Below are 16801 nucleotides of genomic sequence, written 5' to 3'. Positions count from 1 at the left end.
AACAAAACTGTGATGTGATGGTCAAATGTGTGAATTAAGGACCTTGATTTAAGGTAGTTTATTTTGATTTTTTCCCCAAAACATTTTTGCACATCGTTATGTACATTTACATAGTTTTAATATGTAGTAACTTTATATCTGTTTATAAACCGTTATGTTACCTTGTTTCTGGTAACTCTGTTCATTAATATTATTTAAGTATTTGCTTGATATTTAATTTAATTATGTTGTTTTTTGTACAATTGAATTTGTTCCTTTTTATATATATTTAAGTGATTTTATTGTTGCACTTTATTGTTTTTCTTGCACTACGAATTATTTTTGCACATTGCTGTTTCAGGTTTTTGTTACTAAAAATAATAAAGTGAATCAGAATCAGCTTTATTGTCCAGTTATGTTTAACACACATGGAATTTAACTTCAGTAGACTGCGCTATCTTTGTACAAAGTAAACATTAAATATGAACAATTAACTAAAAATATAAACTAGTAATTTAAGACTAATATGTACAAGACTGATGAGACAAGATGACACTTTTACTGTAAATACAAAGCTTTATCACTTGGACTGTTCAACCGCAGGCCACTCTTGTAGCTGAATGTTTTCTACATTTTAAGATTAGGAACCATATGTGGCACTCTGGACACCATTCGTTCATTCATTGGTATTATTTATGTTCTCAACTGGGCCACCCCCATATCTTTATAAATGACATGTCATTTGTAAAGACATGCCAGGCTGACAATAGGATAATGTAAACAACACTGCCAGAGCGGCAATGAGTTTATAGTAGGTGTGTGAATGATCAACAATCAATATTATTGGCAGAAATAGAGGGCCCCAAAATCAAATTTGGCTTAGGGCCCCATGGAGGCTTAGGCCGGCACTGGTGAGTGCTAAATGATTATATTTGCATTTTCTCCTTCCAGTATCGTGTGTAGTATTGTGTGTTCTAAAAGTCAGCATATGTTCTGCATATTCATGGTGGCAAACACACTAAAGGCCTGATTTACTAAACGCTTGTGTGTATTAAAAAACTTGCAAAATTGATAGCACACACTAAACGTGTGCAAAGTGGATAGCGTCTGTTAAGTGAGAGAATAAGACGTGCAATCCATTTTGCGTCTTTGTCTTCATTAATATGCAAAATATATGCTGATCATTAAAACACCCACAATACTAGGAGGAGAAGACGCAAATATAATTATTAAACATGCGCAATATGATTTATCAACACTGATCACCGTTTTGCACGCACTATTTTGCGTTTTATTTAGCACGTGTGGGAAGGACGTGCAAACTAACAGTTCCACACACAGCTGCAGAATCAGTGCTCGCGTTGCAAAGACAGACGATGCAAAGAGGAGAATCTTCCGTCCTGCGAGTATGTGTCAACATTTTAGACGGTCAGAAATTAAAAAAATATTAGACATATTGTCTATTCCGCAACATCATATTATAATTGTATAGCTGCTGGAGGGCTTATGGGGCTGATTAAAACAAATATAATTGCTGCGTTTTGGTGTCCTTTAGTATTTGTTCAATGATATTTGTTTTTCCACATAGAATATGTATTATTAAAATATTTCTTATAGGACAAAAACTTATTTAAATATGCATTTTTTTTGCGTCTTGAGCGGAGGAAGCGGCCTCTCTCCAATAATCAATCCTTCTGCGGTAAAAAAAATAAATTTCAATGTCGATGCACTGCAGGACTGCTTCTAAAATGCCCATAAAAAGTAGTACATACTTCCTGCATGTTTGAAAACAAAGCAAACGCCACAGGTAATAGCATGATCACATACATGTGCAGTAAATGAGAGTGTATCCGTGGTGATGCTCTGTTTAGTTCAAGCAAAATCTTCATTTAAATAAGGCGGTCTGCACCACATTACAATTACACAGTTTTAGTAAATCGCACGCAACACGCCCACGAATAGTACGTGCCATTTCATAGATTGCACACACTGTTTAGCATGTGGTATTTGGGTCTTAGTAAATACAGCCCTAAATGTATTGTGCAAACCATTTTATTCATTCAAGAGACCCAATCCTCTGCACACGATGTTAGTGATCAGCTTTGCGTGCTATCGAGTTTACATGTTTTAATACACACAAACCTTTAGTAAATCAGACCCTCAGAATATGATAATTTTGCTTGCAAACATGACTTTCGACATCAAGTACTAAGCTAAATCATTATAGGAGATCAAGTACTTGTTTCTATCAATCCAATAAAAATGTGTTATTAAACTTTATTTAATCTTATATTTTATGTATTTTGTATTACATTCTGTTCAAATGCATATGGCATACAAAGGTCTGGTCTGCGGATAACTTTGTAAGTAGGTTTTTTTTTTAACAAAATCAGCATCTTTTCACCGGTATTGATGCTTCTGAATATGCTTACCTGAGCACACGGTGTCGTTGTCATGGCAACCACGGCTCTGCATCCTCTCTCCAATACAAGGCAGCCCGCCAAAGCGGGCAGGAGGTCTGTCACAGTCCCTTGTGCGAGTGGACGACCCGGCACATCCATCACACGCTGACCATGTTGACCAGGGACTCCAAGAACCGTGGACTGAACAAGGAAGACGAGGAAGCGTGTTAAAAACAATATAGAAGCACAAATATGTTTATTTTTTATTTTTTATGTGTTGTGTCTTTAAAAAGAAGGGTATTTCCTGCCTGGACAAAAGGTGACGACAGGACAAGGTTGTGTCTGGATTTGAACACCAACTCCATTGTGTACTTCCTGGCCTCCAGAGCAAGGCACCCCGCCAGCTTTAGGTTCAGGACAGGAACAACTTCTGTAACGAGACACCGATTCTGCCCCGCAGGTCTTGGAACATGGAGTCCAATCAGACCACTCACACCAGTCACCTGGTACTATAAACACATGAACGGTGATGACCAATCATAAGCCAGATCAAATTAATTTTGAACGAAATTATTTTTAATGTGTCACTTGTATACATAGTGTTTGTATCTGCAACTATGAATCCAGTGGAAGGCCCTGACCCACAAGTTAATTCACTCAACATTTTCCAATAGAAATATGCTTAAAAAGTAAATACTTGAACATAAATAAAAAATGGTATCAGGGAGACTTTCTATTTTGCCACAAATGACACAAATATAAAGACTGCAATGTTGATCATTAGACGGAAGGTATCCTTCCCTTACATTGACTTACTGTACATCAATCTCAAGGTTTGACTGATTGACTCTGATGACTGTTAAGCATTCCGTTGTGTAGCTAAACATGAATATGTTTTTACTAGGCCGGTCAATGTTAACGCATGTGATTGATAAAAAAAAATATTGCGTTAAACCATAAATAAATGATAATTAATCAAAGTGTATGTTTTGACCGGAGCCTGAAAGCAGTGCGCATTGCACAGGCAGTGATTACGTCACACACCAGTGATAGTTAACAACGATGTGCTCTGCGCCCACTTTCGCTTCAAAATAAACCTCGATGGAACTTTAGATAAAACTGAGGTAATTAGCTGGTATTGCAGCAACTAACTTTTTTAATCATCGGCGTCCATCAAATTTAAAGTAGCATCTTAAAGCTAAACATTAATGTGAGGATGGCGCCGCGAGCTTGCATGCTACTTCAATAGGGTTGCTAAACATCCCATGAAAAAGAAATCGTCCCGTATTTAGAAACAAAGTACCGTATTTTCCCGACCATAAGGCGCACCAGATTATAAGGGGCACTGCCCATGAGCGGGTCTACTCAGGTCTATTTCCATACAAAAGGCGCACTGGATTATAAGGCGCATTAAAGTGGTCATATTTTTCTAAATTGAAAACACTTCCTTGTGGTCTACATGTAATGGTGGTTCTTTGGTCAAAATGTTGCATAGATTATGTTTTACAGACCATCTTCAAGCCGCTTTCTGACAGTCGCTTCAGGGGGCGGTCTTATTTACGTGGCTCACTTTTGGCAGCGTCTTTTCTCCGTCATCTTTGTTGTAGCGGTGTAGCGTGCAAGGACGGGGGTGGAAGAAGTGTCAAAAAATGGAGCTGACTGTTCTAATGACATTCAGACTTTACCTAAATCAATAACGGAGCAGCATCTTCTCATCCGTGGCTCACTTGTGCAATAACACAGCCGGAAATGTGTCCCATGAAAAACCCTTCGACCGGAACTCTCTAATAACAAAAGTTCCTTGGGTGAAAATGTAAACTCACTACACCGGTATGTTTTAGCGCTTTCATGGCGAGTTTACTGACAGATATAAATAGGAACTTTACACTACTTTATATTACAAATGGCAACAGTGGAGGACGAATGAATGACTATGAGTGTGTGTGATGCCTTTATTTATTGATAAATTACACAACATAGTATTAAGACAATAATCCCACTGAGAGTAGCGCTCCTTCATAATTAAACAATTGAAATGTTGCCAGTCATATTACAGTACACTGAATGTATTTTAAGTTAAGCAGGACATACCCCTGTCAAAGGAATATGTTAATTGTATTAAGTTAAGCAGGAAATATTTATATTTAAGACAAAACAATAAAAATGTGCACTTAATTCTTACTGTACTTACTGTCACCAAGTTTTGAGCAAATCAATGATTTGCAGTTCAGTAAAACATTTTGAAAATATTCCCGTATGACATTCTGACTCAAAATTGCATTTGTATGCACATTTCTTTTTTAAAGCAAATTTTATGAAAGCAACCTAATAATAACCTGTGATTAATCATGATTAATCACAGAATTAGAGTGTGGTTAATCTGATTAAAAAACTTTAATCACTTGACAGCCCTAGTTTATATACTAAAGCATTTACAGTATGTTATTTGTGTAAAGGTTCTGTCACACAACTCAGTGAAACCTTCTCTGCTGACCAGATATTTACAAACTAGTGACGCTCATTTGAAATCTAAACTACAATATTTGTTTAAGCAACAATTAAGCGCAGACTGTAATGTTTGTCTTTCAGCAATAACACGATGAGGACTTTTAAAACAATACTACAGCACACATCTGATGAATTTTAACGTATGGATAAACAGACGGATATTGATGACATGGCACACATACTTGTGTGTGTGTGCGTGTGTGTGTGTGTGTGTGTGTGTGTGTGTGTGTGTGTGTGTGTGCCAGTGCCATCCATCCATCCATTTTCTACCGCTTGTCCCTTTTGAGGTCGCGGGGGGTGCTGGAGCCTATCTCAGCATTTATGAAAAATCAATTAAGAAGGACATTCCTCTGTAAACATTTCCTTTTACAAAAAAGTCCATTATCTGACGAGGTACATGACTGAAAAGTTTGGAAGCTACTGCTTTATCCTGTATTACTGTAATTAGGGATGAGAATCGATAAACTGGTTCTTGATCAGAACCGGTTCCAAGTGTATCAGTTTCTTGGAATTGCTTGCCATTTTTTCCACACGTTTCCCCTAACGCTTCCTGCGGTTGAGGATGACATCATTACGCAACGTGCATAGTGACGTCAGACAGCAACAGGGTGCTCGGGCGGAAGAAGCGCACCAAAGTGTGCCGACAATTTACTAGAAAAGATTGCAACAGCGCTACTTGTAATAATTCCAAGGTTGCCATTTCATCAAGAGGAGGACATACGAGCAACATACTGAAACATTTGAACATACAGAATGCAATAACTATAAATGAATGTCACGGTTTTTTGAACCGCGCCAAGGCAGCAGCAGTCATCTGATGTAAATACAGCAGGTACTAATACCGTCTTTAATGTTAGAGCTATTACTTGTGAAATTGAAATGAATGCCTTCTCATTCAGATGAGTATGAGGAGACATATTCCGACTGGTTTCAAGGCGGGCAGTAATAGTTTCAGTTCACGTCTGCCGCTAGCTTTCAGGGAAGAGTACCACTCGGCCAGGAACGACGAATGTCACCGAGCAGTGACTAAGATTGTTGTTAAAAGCTTGCAACAATTTGCTACAGTAAATGCTCCTTTGGTGGGTGAATATAAAATTTTAGTCAGAGAAAAGTTGCATGTTTTCTTCGAACTACATTTTTACTCATTCATTATATGATATAGGTGGAACTTGTAAAACTTGAAAGGCCTACTGAAACCCACTACTACCAACCACGTAGTCTGATAGTTTATATATCAATGATGAAATCTTAACATTGCAACACATGCCAATACGGCCGGGTTAACTTATAAAGTGCAATTTTAAAATTCCCGCCACACTTCCGGTTGAAAAACTCCTTTGGATATGATTTATGCGCGTGACGTCACAAAAGCAACAGAAGTGGTTGGACCCCATCGGACCCGATAGAAAAGCCTCTTGTTTTCTTCGACAAAATTCCACATTATTCTGGACATCTGTGTTGGTGAATCTTTTGCAATTTGTTTAATGAACAATGGAGACTGCAAAGAAGAACGTTGTAGGTGGGATCGATCGGTGTTTTAGCGGCTAAGTACAATACTGTAATATCTGTGATATTTCCATTAGTGTACTGTCTTTAAGGGTTTGGGGAACGCGCATGCGCGAGTGAGTTGGCGGAGAACATGTGTGTGTGAGCGTGAGTTTTGGCTAACAGCAGCTCGTGTATGTGTGTGCGTTACTTTTTGAACTACAACCAGTTACCGCTTTTTAATAAAGCGATTGAGCAGCGTGTCCTCGTCTGTGTGACTCCTTCTCCACTGCGGGGCATTACAATACTTACAGCAACACAACAAGGACTACTTACTACGCCTAGCCGATGCTTGCCGCCAAACCCACGGATGAAGTCCTTCGTCGTGCCGTTGATCGCTGGAATGCAGGTGAGCACGGCTGTTGATGGGTTTCTATCTTCATTTGAGAACGATGCTACGCGCTAGCTCAGTAGCTAAGTGTGTCACCGATGTATTGTCTTGGAGATAAGTCACTTTAAATGTACATTTCGCGTGCTCGACTCTCATTTTCAAGAAGATATAGTATCCGAGGTGGTTTAAAATACAAATCCGTGATTCACAATAGAAAAAGGAGAGAGTACATAGTTCTGTGAGGTCTGGTTGCTAAGTTAGCTTCAATGGCGTCGTTAGCACAGCATTGTTAACCTTCGCCAGCCTGGAAATCATTAACCGTGTATTTACATGTCCACGGTTTAATAGTATTGTTGATTTTCTATCTATCCTTCCAGTCAGAGGTTTATTTATTTTGTTTCTATCTTCATTTGAGAACGATGCTATCGCGCTAGCTCAGTAGCTAAGTGTGTCACCGATGTATTGTCTTGGAGATAAGTCACTTTAAATGTCCATTTCGCGTGCTCGACTCTCATTTTCAAGAGGATATAGTATCCGAGGTGGTTTAAAATACAAATCCGTGATTCACAATAGAAAAAGGAGAGAGTACATAGTTCTGTGAGGTCTGGTTGCTAAGTTAGCTTCAATGGCGTCGTTAGCACAGCATTGTTAACCTTCGCCAGGCTGGAAAGCATTAACCGTGTATTTACATGTCCACGGTTTAATAGTATTGTTGATTTTCTATCTATCCTTCCAGTCAGGGGTTTATTTTTTTTGTTTCTATATGCAGTTAAAGCACAATGCTATCACGTTAGCTCGTAGCTAAAGCATTTCGCCGATGTATTGTCGTGGAGATAAAAGGCACTGAATGTCCATTTCGCGTTCTCGACTCTCATTTTCAAGAGGATATAGTATCCGAGGTGGTTTAAAATACAAATCCGTGATCCACAATATAAAAAGGAGAGTGTGGAATCCAATGAGCCAGCTTGTACCTAAGTTACGGTCAGAGCAAAAAAAGATACGTCCATCACTGCCTCTCAAGTCGTTCACTGTAACGTTCCTCATCTATGAATCTTTCATCCTCGCTCAAATTAATGGGGTAATCATCACTTTCTAGGTCCGAATCTCTCTCGCTCCATTGTAAACAATGGGGAATTGTGAGGAATACTAGCTCCTGTGACGTCACGCTACTTCCGGTACAGGCAAGGCTTTTTTTTATCAGCGAGCAAAAGTTGCGAACTTTATCGTCGATTTTCTCTACTAAATCCTTTCAGCAAAAATATGGCAATATCGCGAAATGATCAAGTATGACACATAGAATGGATCTGCTATTCCCGTTTAAATAAATAAATAAAAATTCAGTAGGCCTTTAATATTGTGTTAAAGTCAATTTATGTCTGCACTTCACATTCAAATGTGAAACTAATATGTGATATATGTTTTGGGCCTGATTTTCTGTGTTGTGTCTGATCCTTCTCTCTCTTCCTGCAGTGAGTGCCGAGGGGCGGGGCGATCTCTGGGAGCACAGAACTCCACACACACACCTGCAGCTCGTTTGGGCTAATCAACCAGCTTCTTAAGCCACCCTCCCTTTGTCTCCAGTGCTGGATTACTGTCTTTGACTCTAGTGTCTCACCAGTGCTCTCCGAGATCTCCTGCCTTTGACCCACGTGTTCACGCGCCTGTGTTGGAACCCCGCTTTTGTGAGTTTGGTGCCTTGTCACCTTTTTTGTTGTACTTTTTGCTCTCGCCTTTTTCCCATATTAACGGTGATTTTCTGTTCAGCCATTTTCTGTTGTCACTTTTCCTTAGAATAGTTTTCAGTTGGTACTTTGTTGCTATATTTCTCGATGGACTGTACTTTTGTTGTTACTTTGTAAATAAACCCTTTTTTGGAATTATACTCTGCGACTGGGTCCTGGCCTCCTTGTCTGAATCCTGACAATACAAGGTCATTACATGCAAAGTGACATGTCAAGCCTTTCTTATAATTTTGATGATCATGGCGTACAATTTAAAAAACAAAAAAAAACAAACACATTTTCTGAGATTTTCATAAATATCAACATTATATCATAAGGCTTGAAATATCTTATATTGCATGTTATGAGCCTGTTATTATACTAGTTTCACCTTGTAAATCTAAATAAAAGTTTGCACGGTATATTGAGCTGTATATTTTCTAGGCCGATGACAAAGTTTCTTAAAAGTTTTAAAAATCTTACGAAATGTTACATTCTTGTGTAATTTCCACGTTTTATTTTGTTACAATCTACAGATTTTTTTTTATTCACGAGTTGGTGCTAAACTAAACAAAATTGATGCTAATCCATATTTTTGTTATCTCTTTTTCCAAATAAGAATCGATAGGAGAACCGATAAAGAACTAAGTAGTTAAGAAGAATCGAAAGTGAAATCGTAACCACAAAAATCGTATAATTTCCCATCCCCAACTGTAATTGTGTAATTAGATATTTTACAACATAACCCTGTAAATAGCTGGAATCATCTCTATATTTGAGATTTTTGGTTCATTCTTCCAGACCAGTGTTTGAGGTCAAAGGTCATGAGACACCTAGATCACAATCGTCATCCTAGTTCAAACCAAAAATGCTTGACCGGCTTTGGGCCACCAAGTTCTTCCATCTCACACTTATCAAACCATGCCTTTTATGTACCTTGCTTTCTGTATTGTGTTACTGTCCAAACATTTCACAAATTGCACCATACACATATCTTTGAGATAAGTGATTGAAAATGTTCACATATTTAGTCACTGTAGGTCTCTGTAGGTTTTGCAGCTGCTCACTCACCTGGACAAGGTTTTTGGGTGCAGTTCAGCTTCCCCCCCTCACAGGTGCTGAAATCAACGAGAAATCCATGAGTTGTGACATCATGTGTGTTCATATTTCTACATGTGTGCATGTGTCTGACCAGTTATTACAGCCATCCGCGGCCAAAGTGACGTCTCCAGGCTCCAGCCGACGTCCAGTTGTAAGATCAAGGCAGGGACATTTGTCTCGCTCTAAACAAACTGTACCATTAGCTGACAGGACCATTCCTCCTGTACAGTAGCACCCGGGCTCACAAAGCCACTCGCAGTGCTGTGCAACAGAAAATTACACAAACATTAGTCATACACTAGAGCAGGGGTCTTAATCGTTTTCCAGGCCAATGAACCCCAAACTGAACAAGAGATACACTGGGGACCCTTATATATCCTGTACAAAATTGTGTTTTAATTTAAACGGGTCCTAAAAGGTACCTTGATATATTGTGCACTACTAAGATATTCAAAGAATACAGTATAGCGCCACTATTAGCTAGCTAGCAACTAGTGTGCTTGACCCCCAAAACTGATCCAGTTTTTTATACCACTACTGATATAAGCTGTATAAATTTGCGTTTTAAATCAAACTGGTCTTAAAAGTACCTTGTTATTGTGCAATACTATTATTACAGTATAGTGCCGTTATTAGCTCACTGGCAGCTGGCAGGTTAGTCGCTAACTGGCAAATAGATTGCTAAACGCTATTTAGCTTAAGTGCTAATATGTATATAATAAAACAGTATAATAATTTATTAATGTTTTTACTTTTAAAAAGTCTAATCAGCCAAAATATATGTTGAAGATTTCTGCACTACAGTATGTGTGCAGTAAATGTTTACAAAAATTAGTCATAGAGTACAGTATGTGTGCAGTGAATTTGACCACAATCGGCCATAGGTGATGTAATAACTGGGCAAAGGGTAGTTTAAATACGTGCATCCGTTGGTCCACTAGGTGGTCACAATGCTCTGTTGTTAGGGTTGAGCAACATATAGACGAACCAGAAGAAATCTACACAGTTAGGTTGTACAGCACACTGTATTGAAGAGATCGAAATAAAATTCCTTAAATGTGAAATAAGACTTCCGTAGGTTACTACATAAAGGTGAGGAGTATAAACGAAAGCGGATGCAAGCAAGAGAGTTAGAAGCTAGAGCAACAAACTGATTTTTTTCCCCCCGAATTAACATGGCGACTGCCTTGATGGTTAGCACCGCTTACGTTCGACAGCAAGATGCAGACGTGGTAAGAATATTGTGAGGTTCTCCAATATTTTTTTTTAAGCGACTGACATCACAGAAGCAATATCAGTAGAAAACTATATTGCTCAGTTCAGTGAGAAGTCAGACGTATAGCCCTGTGAAGGAACCTCGTCAGTCCCGCCAAGCCAGGAGACATGACATATGGGGAACTGGTCAGGATTTTAAGGGACCGTTTCAACCCCAAAACCAGCGAAATTATGCAACGGTTCACGCTTAATTCCAGGAATAAGGAAGCCTGAAGAAACGGTAATGGAATACATAGAGCAGTGCCAAGGAAATTAGCGCTGGATTGCAACTATGGAGATAAATTGTCAGAGATGCTGCGTGACAGACTGGTTTGTGGGAACGGGGATGATCGCATTCAACAATGACTGTTGTCAGAACCAGATTTGACCATGGAGAGAGGGCTGAAGTTGGCATAAGTCGTTGGAGTCTACACCCCCCCACATGAGGGCGCCTCAACCAGTGCACAAATTGTCTGCAAAGCAGTTTCATACGAAGCAGCAGCACTCATATAACGCTTGTTACAGGTGTGGAAGTGAGCAGCACAGGGCTGGGGACTGTAGGTTTATTGAAGTGACTCATGTGGTAAAATGGGCCACATTCAAAAAGTGTGTTGGTCAAATGTCTCAGCTAGTACTTCACAGGCTGGAAGAGTGGGTGGCCAAAATGGAAAACAAGGGAAAGTTCAGGGAACACACTGTCAACCAGGGGAAGGAAAAAAAGATGACATAGATGAAGATGGGGGCATGTTCACGCTGTACAAATTAGAGGAACTAAACATACCAGCTGGGGAATCGTTCATACAAACATTAACTGTTAATGGGGATAAGCAGAAAGTTAAAATGGATTTAGGTTGTGGGGTAACATTAGTGAACTACGCAGTACACAAAACCATCTGGGGTAAGGGAGTGCCAGAGCTACGCCGATATAAAGTCAGGTTGAACACACACAGGACTACAGTTGAGGTGTTGGGAGCAGCAGTGGTAAAAGTACAGCATAAACAGCAGGTGGAAAACGTACCATCGGTAGTGGTGGCAGGTGCAGGCCCTAGTCGGGTAGGCAGGTACTGGATTAGGAGGCTAGGTATACAGAGGAGACTAGAAACACAGATCCACTAGGTTCAGAGAGAGACTCCATATAAGCCACATATACCCCAGGGTAAGGAATAGACTTTGGGGGAGGTACTGGGGAAGTTTGGGGACGTTTTCTAAGACAAAGTAGGGAGATTCAGAGGCTCCCCAGCAAAAATATATGTGGACAAGGAAGCAGCTCCCAGGTTTTTTAAGGCCAGACCCGTTCCGTATGCAATGAGAGGAAGAGTTGAAGCTGAACTAAATAATTGAAATATGCTGAGTGAGCAGTACCGGTGGTCCCTTTTGTTGAAGTCAGATGGCACAGCATGGCTATGCGGAGACTACAAACTGACCGTGAACCAGATCTCAAAACTGGAGCAGTACCCAATTCTCAGAATTGAGGACATGTTTGCCGTTCTTTCAGGGGGACAGACATTTACAAAGTTATATCTCAGGCACCCCTACCACCAGATCCCATTGGATGAGGAAGAGAAAAAGTATGTGACTATAAATACACACAAGGGGTTGTTCACATACAGAGTACTACCCTTTGGTGTTTCATCATGTCTGGCTATTTTCCAACGGACCATGGAGGGACTACTGCAAGGCATCCCTCATGTGACCATATTCTTGGATGACATCCTGCTGACAGGAAAAGTTGACAAAGAGCACCTGCAGACTCTGACTCTGGTGCTGAAACGACTGCAGGAGGCTGGTCTAAGACTCAAGAAGACCAAGTGTGTGATCATTAGTGAGGAAGTGATATTCTTGGGTCACAAAGTGGACGCAACAGGATTGCACTCAGTGCATGAGAAGGTGGAAGCGATCAAAGAGGCACCCCCACCTACAAATGTGACAGAGTTGAAGGCATATCTGGGACTGTTAAATTACTATAACAAGTTTTTACCGAATCTGTCTACTGTATGGCTCCAAGTGGTCTACAAAGACACCAAGTGGCAGTGGGGAGATGCACAACAAACAGCTTTTTAAAAAATCCAAAAAACTTATGCAGTCAGCTCAGGTGCTTGTGCATTATGATCCAGATAAGGACATTGTGCTATCCTGTGACGCATCACCATACAGGGTGGGTGCTGTACTGTCACACCACAGGCCAGATGGAACAGAGAGACCCATAGGTTTTGCCCCGCAAACATTAAAGGCAGCGGACGAAAACTACTCACAACTGGATGAAGAAGGACTTGTGGTGATCAAGTAAAAGCATGGACAGAAAAAGATCCAGTGCTCGTGAGAGTGCGGGAAATGATTCACAATGGCTGGTTAGCAAAAGAAAATGGAGAGGAGTTTGCATCTTCTGAGGTGAGGTAATTTGAACTCAGTGTTCAAAATGGCTGTGTGATGTGGGGGTCAAATTGGTTGTGCCAAAACCAGGCCAAAGAAGTGTCATGAGACAACTTTGTCAATGCCACCCGGGAGTGTCCAGAATGAAAGCATTGGCTAGTTGCTATGTATGGTGGCCAAAGCTGGACAAAGAGATCGAGGATGCTGTAAAAGCCTGCATAACATGTCAGGAGCATCGCAACGTTCCGGCACCAGCCCCATTACATCCTTGATTTTGGCCCAACCAGCCCTGGAGTCGTATACATGTGGATTATGCTGGATCTTTCCTCATAGATGCACATTCAAAATGGATGGACATGTACCCAGTGAACTCTGCTGTGTCAGCCACCACAATCGAGTGCCTGTGTACCAGTTTCAGTAACCACGAACTGCCTGAGTTGTTGGTGTCTGATAATGGCACTTGGTTCATCAGTGAAGAGGTCAAAGCTTTCCTGAGTAAAAATGGTATGCGTCATGTGACCTCTGGACCCTATCATGCGTCCAGTAACGGGTTAGCAGAGCGAGGAGTACAAACATTTAAGAGAATGATGAAAAAATGTTCAGAAGGCACACTGACAGCTAAAGTAGCCATATTGTTATTCAGTTACAGAGTGACACCTCACACGACAACGGGCCTATCACCAGCAGAGCTGCTTGGACGAAGCTACGTTGCAGTTTGGATTTTATCCATCCAGACCAGAGAAAAAGAGTGCAGAACAAACAAGAAAGACAAGAGGGCAAAAGAACGCTGGTTTGAAAGCGGAGATTCAGTGCTGACCCAGAACTTAAGTTTTGGACCCGAGTGGATTCCAGGAAATATTGAGTCGGTGACAGGATCAGTGTTATACAAGGTGATGCTGGGTGATGGAAGATTAGAAAGGAGACATGTGGATCAGATTCATGTTCACCACCAGGGGCGAGAAAGTGGACATGAACTGCAGACTGCTTTGACTCGGCCCAAAACAAAAGATAAAGCCTGGTTGGATGCCGAGGAGGTAGTGCTCAGTGATGAACAGTTTGAAGAGCCAGGAGCTGCAGAAGCTGTTAGAAGTTTCAGATGCTGGGAACAGAACTGTGGCAAACTAAATACCAGTGAAGAGACTGTCAAAAAGGGAAGTCAAGTTACCTGGTTATCTTAAAGACTTCCAAAAAAAAAAAAGTTTTCTTTTTTTTTTTTTTTATCTGTCCTTTCTAATCCATTTTCTACCGCTTGTTAATCTCGGTGTCTCCTAGCTGCTCAGGCAAATCATATTTTTTAAAAAAATGCATTTTCCCTTCGATAACGTGACATCATTGCACTCTGAATATATATATATATATATATATATATATATATATATATATATATATATATATATATATATATATATATATATATATATATATATATATATATATATATTCGAGATACATGTATAGTCAAGGTTTCTGTGGTTTATCCATGAGACAGTGCTCAATACGAAATATAGGGGTACCGGGGTAGAGGTTTGAAGGGATGAAATAGCCTCTGTGTTTTTTCCTGACCTAACGCATATACATATATACATATATATATATATATATATATATATATATAATATATATATACATACAGTAGAAAAGTTTGGGGACCCCTGATTTAGATGAACCAGAAGAAGAAATTAGTTAGGCTGTACTTCACACTGCATTGAAGAGATCAAAATAAAACTCCTTAAATGTGAAATCAGACCTCCGTAGGTTACTACAGGTATGTTTGCATTAAATGTTTAACACAATTATTTATACACCACATTATTTTGTGCAGTACAGTTACGACAATCAGCATGTGTGTGGTATTTTTTTGTGTGAAGTAAATGAACTTGAGTGCTACATACTGCCAGGTCATCACAGGAGCGTGGACAAGAAGGACCACAGCTACTAAACACAGTACCAGGCACCTTGGAGCACGGCGCCACTGAAATCACAGCAATGTTGTTGGTTAAAGTTGTGCACATGAGGGATGTTCTGATAAAATGCTCATGAATGTAAATAAACACACACAAATTTACCTGGGCAGTGGTTGGTGTTACAGGCTTTGATATCTGTTCCAAGACCCTCACAGTAATTTCCATCTGCTTCTGGACTTGGACTGTCACATTCTCTCCTGCGGCTGTGAACACCTCCACCACAAGACTTGGTACACTCTGTCCAGTCACTCCATGGACCCCAACTACCATCACCTTCAACACGCCAACAATACACATTCTATCAGTCTTTTATATTTTACATTCTATTATTATCCTATTATACTACAATTAGGAAACAAGTAATGTATCATCTGCTAATTATGTCACTCTACCACCTTACAAAATGTATGATCAATAATACTTTTCATTGTAGATTAACTGTAACACAGTCCAGAAAGTATTTATGTTTCTTGTTATTCTAACACTACAACACTAGTAATGTATTGCACTTTATTGTAGCTGTTGTAGTGTATTGTAGTTGTATTACTTGTAGCAGTGTATTGTATTTTCTTTTAGTTGTAGTAGCGTATTGTAGTTTCTTGTGGTTGTAGATTTTGTAGTAGTGTATTATACTTTCTTGTAGTTTTAGTACCGTATTGTAGTTTTTAGTAGTTTGTTATTTCAGTAGTGTATTCTATTTTCTTGTAGTAGAAATAGCGTATTGTACTTTTTTGTAGTTGTGTATTATACTTTCTTGTAGTTGTAGTAGCGTATTGTAGTTTATTGTAGTTGTAGTGCTCGTCGTAGTATATTATACTTTCTTGTAGTTGTATTAGTGTATTGCATTTGTAACGCATGTAATAATGTATAGTACATTCTTGTAGTTGTAGTAGCATTTTGTAGTATCTTGTAGTTGTAGTACTTGTAGTAGTGTATTGTAGTTTCTTGAGGTTGTAGTAGCTTATTGTAGTTTATTGTATTTGTAGTACTTGTAGTAGTGTATTTTACTTTCTTGTAGTTGTAATTATTGTAGTCGGGTATTGTTTTTTCTTGTAGTTGTAGTAGCTTGTAGTAGTTTCTTGTAGCTGTCGTACTTGTAGTAGTGAATTGTAATTTCTTGTACAGGTAGTTGTAGTACATGTAGTGGCGGCAGCAAAGACAACCACTGCAAAACCCCCCGACAACCAGCACCACCGCACCAAAACAAAACCACAGACAAACCGTGACCGACAACCACACGGCAACAAAACCATTGAGACCAACCAGCTCCAGTTTGCTAACCAGCCCAAACGCCATCATGCAAACCAGAAACATCAACGTCACCCCCCAAAAAGAAACTCCATTTCCCAATCCAAACCCGCACAAACACACCACTGCCCAAACAACCGAGCCACGGCAAACAAAAAGGCTGAGTTTCCCCCGCACCAAGCCATTGTTACAAACCCCGCAGCGCGAAACCGAAGCAGACATGAACCCCGCCAAACAGGAAGCGGACTTCACACAACAATGACAACCGAGACCACCCCATCCACAACAACTCCATTTAGCCATTCCACCCATTGCCCAGTACACCTGAGGGTTCCCCAATCTCTCCCCAACAAAGACAGAACCTACCCCACTGCCCCC

General features: G+C 39.9%; 1 protein-coding gene across 2 annotated transcripts in view; it reads right to left on the bottom strand.

Annotated features, from left to right (window-relative positions):
* The window catches only part of sspo (SCO-spondin), a 343053-nt gene that overhangs the window by 122054 nt on the left and 204198 nt on the right, over positions 1-16801 (bottom strand). For both annotated transcript variants that reach the window (XM_062021522.1, XM_062021521.1), the window contains 6 exons: positions 15278-15448; positions 15104-15183; positions 9679-9848; positions 9558-9604; positions 2690-2890; positions 2412-2582 (listed from right to left, as the gene is read on the bottom strand). In XM_062021522.1, coding sequence (XP_061877506.1) covers positions 2412-2582; positions 2690-2890; positions 9558-9604; positions 9679-9848; positions 15104-15183; positions 15278-15448 — 840 coding nt within the window. The remainder of the gene's footprint in view (positions 1-2411; positions 2583-2689; positions 2891-9557; positions 9605-9678; positions 9849-15103; positions 15184-15277; positions 15449-16801) is intronic.

The sequence above is a fragment of the Entelurus aequoreus genome, linkage group LG15 (assembly GCF_033978785.1).
Source record: "Entelurus aequoreus isolate RoL-2023_Sb linkage group LG15, RoL_Eaeq_v1.1, whole genome shotgun sequence".
Lineage (NCBI taxonomy): Eukaryota > Metazoa > Chordata > Actinopteri > Syngnathiformes > Syngnathidae > Entelurus > Entelurus aequoreus.
This window is presented reverse-complemented; position numbering and strand designations above follow the sequence as displayed.